General features: G+C 43.9%; 1 protein-coding gene across 1 annotated transcript; it reads right to left on the bottom strand.

Moving 5' to 3' along the window:
- Window positions 1-698: 698 nt before the first annotated feature.
- Window positions 699-5,524, bottom strand: LOC144503992 (secreted phosphoprotein 24-like). Its single transcript, XM_078229140.1, has 9 exons — window positions 5,469-5,524; window positions 5,212-5,315; window positions 4,896-5,024; window positions 3,405-3,536; window positions 3,246-3,290; window positions 3,087-3,131; window positions 2,440-2,484; window positions 1,926-1,970; window positions 699-800 (listed from the first exon to the last, which is right to left on the bottom strand). The coding sequence occupies exons 1-9, from the start codon at window positions 5,518-5,520 to the stop codon at window positions 699-701; spliced, it is 699 nt and encodes a 232-aa protein (XP_078085266.1). The 5' UTR covers window positions 5,521-5,524.
- Between the last annotated feature and the right edge of the window lie 615 nt (window positions 5,525-6,139).

Genomic DNA, 6,139 nt, shown 5'->3' with positions numbered 1-6,139 from the left:
GAACATCAGGAAATATTCTCTTCACACTTTTATTATGATCCACAGAATACAACAACAACACACACCAAAGGACAGAACATTTACAAACAATAGAATCTCCCAGTTACAGTGAAATGTACAGTCAGGAACCCCAGGCCCCCCCCGCCCCACCCCCCAAACCAACCCCACCCCTGCCCCTCTGCCCCGCCCCACCCCCCACCGCCCTTATACATGAAGGAGTAAAGGACTGTTGAGAACATCTTCTTCAATGGGAATGAGGTCTTCTTGTGTTGACACCAAGCTGGCTCTTTCAGACGTTTCATTCAGGGTCAGTGTGGGACTCTTGAATCATCACTGTGTTCCTGCAATCAACACAATCAGCAGAATGGTCATTTTCAGATGGGCTGACTTCAATCTGAACTCAATGTTTTATTATTGCTGATCCAGAGACAATTCTCCCACACAAATCCCCGTTTCTACTCACCTTTACAGACACATCGAGCCATCCTTCTGCTGACTTGCTTTGCACCTGTGTGAAAAGATTCACATTGATTTGTTTAGAACCAATATTGAGCATTAGAATGATCTATAACTCAAAGATTTCACCACTTATTAAACACCATCAATGAGGGAATTTGAACTATTTTCATTTCTAATCTCCAGACTTCCAACGAATTGAATCAAAACTCAATCCGACTCAATGAAGCTGGAGAGAAATTTCAACAGATTCTTGTCGTTTGATAATCATCTGACACAAAATCCCAGATTATACTCACACTGGGAGAGTCCTCCAGCGACGATTCTGCTGATTGGCTTCTTACCTGTAATAAAATATTCACATTTATAGGGACAGAAATGGGAATTAATGAGGCATCTTGTAAATAATATGGAAAAAACTACTTCCAAATCAAAGATTTAAACGTTAAATAAGGAATTATTAACTTGTGAGATTTTGGAGTTGGGATGGAGTGAGTGAGTGATGGAGTGGAGAATCCCTCAGCAAACACCTCCTGTTCCCCACCACAGCTATAATCATTCCAGCTCTGGGACAGTGGGGTTGTGGCTCGATGGATAAACTAACAGAGACCGAGATTCTCCCTCGATTGGGATTTATTGAGTTAACTTTGTGACAGAAACCAGCAATAAGAATCATAGAATCATAGAATCCCTACAGTGCAGAAGGAGGCCATTCAGCCCATCGAGTCTGCATGGACAACAATCCCACCCAGGCCCTATCCCCATAACCCCACGTATATAACCTATTGATCCAGTGACCCTAAGGGGCAATATGGCATGGCCAATCAACCTAACCAAATTATTATCCATTCACTGAGGGGAATGTGAAAGATGCTGCCTCAGGATGTCCACAGTTATATCTCCCCTGCTATCATGCTTGATATCATGCTTAAATCAAAGATTTAAATGTTAAATAAGGAATTATTAACTTGTGAGATTTTGGAGTTGGGATGGAGTGAGTGAGTGATGGAGTGGAGAATCCCTCAGCAAACACCTCCTGTTCCCCACCACAGCTATAATCATTCCAGCTCTGGGACAGTGGGGTTGTGGCTCGATGGATAAACTAACAGAGACTGAGATTCTCCCTCGATTGGGATTTATTGAGCTGAATCTGCAGTTCCTCTCCAGGAGGGAGCAGGCATTACTGTCTCTAATTGGTGAGAGTGTCAGAGACATTGCTCTCTCAATGCTACTGTTTGTACCTGTCCATTCCTCGGAATAATCAGCTGCCTTTATAGTCAGGAAGGACAGCTTCATTCTCTGGATTTGTGTCCGAGTCTCAGACTCCCCTCCCCCAGGATCTCAGATTAAAATAAATGATTATCTCACACTCCATTCCCACACCGTTACATCCCAGATTTCAAATGCTTCTGTTGATAATTCTGATTCACAGGAATATACTCGGATACAAAATCCCAGATTATACTCACACTGGGAGAGTCCTCCAGCGACGATTCTGCTGATTGGCTTCTTACCTGTAATAAAATATTCACATTTATAGGGGCAGAAATGGGAATTAATGAGACATCTTGTAAATAATATGGAAAAAACTACTTCCAAATCAAAGATTTAAACGTTAAGCAAGGAATTATTAACTTGTGAGATTTTGGAGTTGGGATGGAGTGAGTGAGTGTTGGAGTGGAGAATCCCTCAGCAAACACCTCCTGTTCTCCACCATGGACCTGCCTTGCATTAAGTTGATCTTTCTCTACACTCGAGCTGTGACTGTAACACTACATTCTGCACTCTCTCCTTTCTTTCTCTATGAACAGTATGCTTTGTCTGTATAGCGCGCAAGAAACAATACTTTTCACTGTATACTGATACAAGTGACAATAATAAATCAAATCAGTTATGGGCAAAACGGTTTTTGTTGATAATATATTTGTTAACAATTCTGATAAACAGAAAATTATTCTGATAGATTTTCTCCATTATACTCACACTGGGAGAGTCCTCCAGTGACCGTTCTGCTGATTGGCTTCTTACCTGTAATAAAATATTCACATTTCAGTATTTCGCATTTTGTAAATAATTTTGATTTTTTTGAATCATTTCCAGACAAACATTTTAAATGAAGACGTGGGAACACTTTCAGTTTTGGAGTTGGGATGGAGTGAGTGAGTGATGGAGTGGAGAATCCCTCAGCAAACACCTCCTGTTCCCCATCACAGCTATAATCAATCCAGCTCTGGGACAGTGGGGTTGTGGCTCGATGGATAAACTAACAGAGACCGAGATTCTCCCTCGATTGGGATTTATTGAGCTGAATCTGCAGTTCCCCTCCAGGAGGGAGCAGGCATTACTGTCTCTAATTGGTGAGAGTGTCAGAGACATTGCTCTCTCAATGCTACTGTTTGTACCTGTCCATTCCTCAGAATAATCAGCTGCCTTTATAGTCAGGAAGGACAGCTTCATTCTCTGGATTTGTGTCCGAGTCTCAGACTCCCCTCCCCCAGGATCTCAGATTAAAATAAATGATTATCTCACACTCCATTCCCACACCATTACATCCCAGATTTCAAATGCTTCTGTTGATAATTCTGATTCACAGGAATATACTCGGATACAAAATCCCAGATTATACTCACACTGGGAGAGTCCTCCAGCGATGATTCTGCTGATTGGCTTCTTACCTGGAATAAAATATTCACATTTCAATGGTCAGAATGGTTTTTGTTGATAATGTGTCTGTTAACAATTCTGATCAACAGGAAAATACTCGGACAGATTTCCCAATTTATACTCACATTGAGAGATTCCTCGATCGATGTCTCCTTTGATTTGGTTTCAACCTGTATTAAAATATTAATAATTCAATATTTAGCACAGTGGCCCAATGAGAAATCTTCTCAATAATCGCAATGTTGGAAATGCCATTGTCCTGATGTGTAGAACGGTGACATTACCTCAACGGTGTCTTCACTCGACTCGAATGAATCACTGTGGCTGTCGACTGTCTCCAAACCTCGGCACTCCACATCAACATCCTGCACCTCATCAGCAAAATATTTCACACGGCTTTTACACCAACCTTTTTCCTGTGAAAATAAAGCACAATTCTGTTACATTATTGAATGATTCCAGAGGAAGATGCGAAACAGGATCCTGCATGGGTCACTCATTCGCTTGTTCCTGCTCCACCATTCAGTCCAATCAGGAGTGATCTTCAACCTCAACTCACCTTCTCACCCCATCCCATATCCCGAAACTCCCTTAGTGTCCAAAAATCTATCTGTGTCTTGGAGATACTCAATGATTAATCATCCACTGCTCTCTGAGGGAAAGAATTCCAAACATTCACGACTCTTTGAGTGAAGAAGTATCTCTTCAATGCTTCACAAGAGAAGGTCCCTTATCCTGAGACTGTGGCCTTGTGTTCTAGATTCTCCAGCCAGACGTAATAGTGTCGCCTTCTCAAAGCCTTCAATAATTTGATATATTTCTAATGGATCTCCTCTCATTCTTCGAGGCTCCAGCAAACACAGGCTGCAGTTCCTCAATCTCTCCTCACAGGACAATTCCCTCACATCAGATCCCTCATCACACAGCGACCAGGGCAGAATGTCCTTCCTTAATGATGTGGCCAATCCCACACACAGTCCGACAGGTGTGGCCTGAATAATGCTCAGTGTGATTGTGTTAAGACACACCTGCCCTTATACTCTGAAAGAAGTTTAACAACACCAGGTTAAAGTCCAACAGGTTTATTTGGCAGCAAATGCCACCCGCTTTCGGAACAGGCTGTCCCTTCGTCAGGTGGAGTGACAAACAAGCATTTCTCCACTCCACCTGACGAAGGGACAGCCTGTTCTGAAAGCTTGTGTGGCATTTGCTGCCAAATAAACCTGTTGGACATTCACCTGGTGTTGTGAGACTTCTTACTGTGTTCACCCCAGTCCAACACCGGCATCTCCACATCACTTATACTCTGAGCCATTTATAACGGCAGCATTCACACAGGGAATTTCTCTGATATAACTCCGTACACACGAGTGTTTCAATGTGACAATCTAACTACAGTCATCGAGCCATAGAGAAATACAGCACGGAAACAGGCCCTTCGGCCCAACCCTCCATGCTGACCAGGTTTCCCAAACTGAACTAGTCCCATTTGTCTGTGTTTGAGCCATATCCCTCTAAACTTTTCCCTTTCCATGTACCTGTCCAAATGTCTTTTAACTGCTGTAATTGTACCCGCCTCTACCACCTCCTCTGGCAGCTTATTCCATACACGCACCCCCTCTGTGTGAAAAAGTTACCCCTCAGGTCACTCTTAAATCTTTCCCCTCTCACCTTAAACCTTTGCCCTCCAGTTTTGGATTCCCCCAACCCTGGGGAAAAGAGCTTGGATATTCACCTTGTCCATCCCCCTCATGATTTTATAAACTTGGACTTACTGCGGTCTTTTTGGGACGGAAGTGACAGCTGGGATCATCAAATTCCAGTCCGGAATTCTTGGAGCAGACGGTTTCTTTCACAGAGAATGTTAAATCCACGTTGTACGACAATTTTCCTGTGCGATTAATCTAATGAGAGGAACACAGGTCATTAGTGTCTGAGTGTATCTCGTGTTCCTACCCTGGGCTGGTTCACCCATCAGTGTGAGAGCAATAGAATATTCTGGTCCTGTTTAATAATCAGTGTCTAACTGCACTCTGCAATATTCTTGTCGACTTTAGACAGTGAAACGCACTGAGAGCTGGACACACTTACATCCTTCACTCTTCTCCGGGTTATCCCACACAGATTGGTGATGGCGGTGATTTCATTCAGCTTTCCAACTGACACTCTCAGAGCATCCTTAGGGCTGGGGATTCCTGTAGAGAGAGAAAAGGAAAGTTGTACCAAACACTCCAGCATTCTCCAGTCAATTCTTTCTAACACATTGGTGACATCTCAGTCAGTGAATCTCACTGGGAAGAAGGTGTTGCTTTATGAGGTGTCTCTCTCTCTCTCTCTCCAGTACCTACCTGAGCACTGGAGGATCTGCACTGCGGCAATGGTGAGGAGTAAGGATTTCATTCTGTGTCTTGTCTGATCAGCTGGCTGCTTACGAAGAGTAAAGGAGCTGCTTCTCTCCCTCGCTCTGCCTTTTCCTTACAGCGTTCAGTCTTTATATCCTCACCTCCACCACATTCAAACACTGACTCATATTGACTCAGTGCGCTGATCCTGGGCAGGGGCCGCTGCTGCCAAGTGGCTGCAAAATGGGCACAACTTCCTCCCAATATCATCACCCTGTTTAGATTTGGTGAGATCAGAGATTCTTCCTCAGAATATGAAATAATGAACTGAGAGAGGAGAGGAAATGACCATCTGTGGTTTGTACAAAGTCTCTCTCAGTCGCCTGGTGTAACGCACTGAGGTGACGTTCCGACCACATCTCTGCTCCATCACTAAAACCGCCTTTTCCCATCTGCCTAACGTTTCCCGAATTCACCCCTGCCTGGGCTCATCACAAACTCTCATTCCTGCCGCTATTCAGCCGAGAATCGACTATTCCAACTCGCTCCTGGCTGTTCTCCCACATTCTGCCCTCGATCCATAAACCTGACCTCATGCGGAATCCTGCTGCCCGTGTCCTAACTCACACCGATTCCGCTCCCCGCTGGTGCTCTCTGACCGACATCACTTCCATTCG

Source organism: Mustelus asterias, chromosome 14, assembly GCF_964213995.1.
Source record: "Mustelus asterias chromosome 14, sMusAst1.hap1.1, whole genome shotgun sequence".
Classification (NCBI taxonomy): domain Eukaryota; kingdom Metazoa; phylum Chordata; class Chondrichthyes; order Carcharhiniformes; family Triakidae; genus Mustelus; species Mustelus asterias.
The sequence above is the reverse complement of the archived record's forward strand: the minus strand, read 5'-3'. Positions and strand labels throughout refer to the sequence as shown.

Excerpts from the sequence above, each read along its gene's own strand:
- LOC144503992 (XM_078229140.1), bottom strand. The coding sequence starts at position 5,520 with ATGAAATCCTTACTCCTCACCATTGCCGCAGTGCAGATCCTCCAGTGC. Across the intron at positions 5,316-5,468 it reads GCAGATCCTCCAGTGCTCAG|GAATCCCCAGCCCTAAGGAT; the intron begins GTAGGTACTGGA and ends CTCTCTCTACAG. Across the intron at positions 2,485-3,086 it reads CGCTGGAGGACTCTCCCAGT|GTAAGAAGCCAATCAGCAGA; the intron begins GTGAGTATAATC and ends ATTTTATTACAG.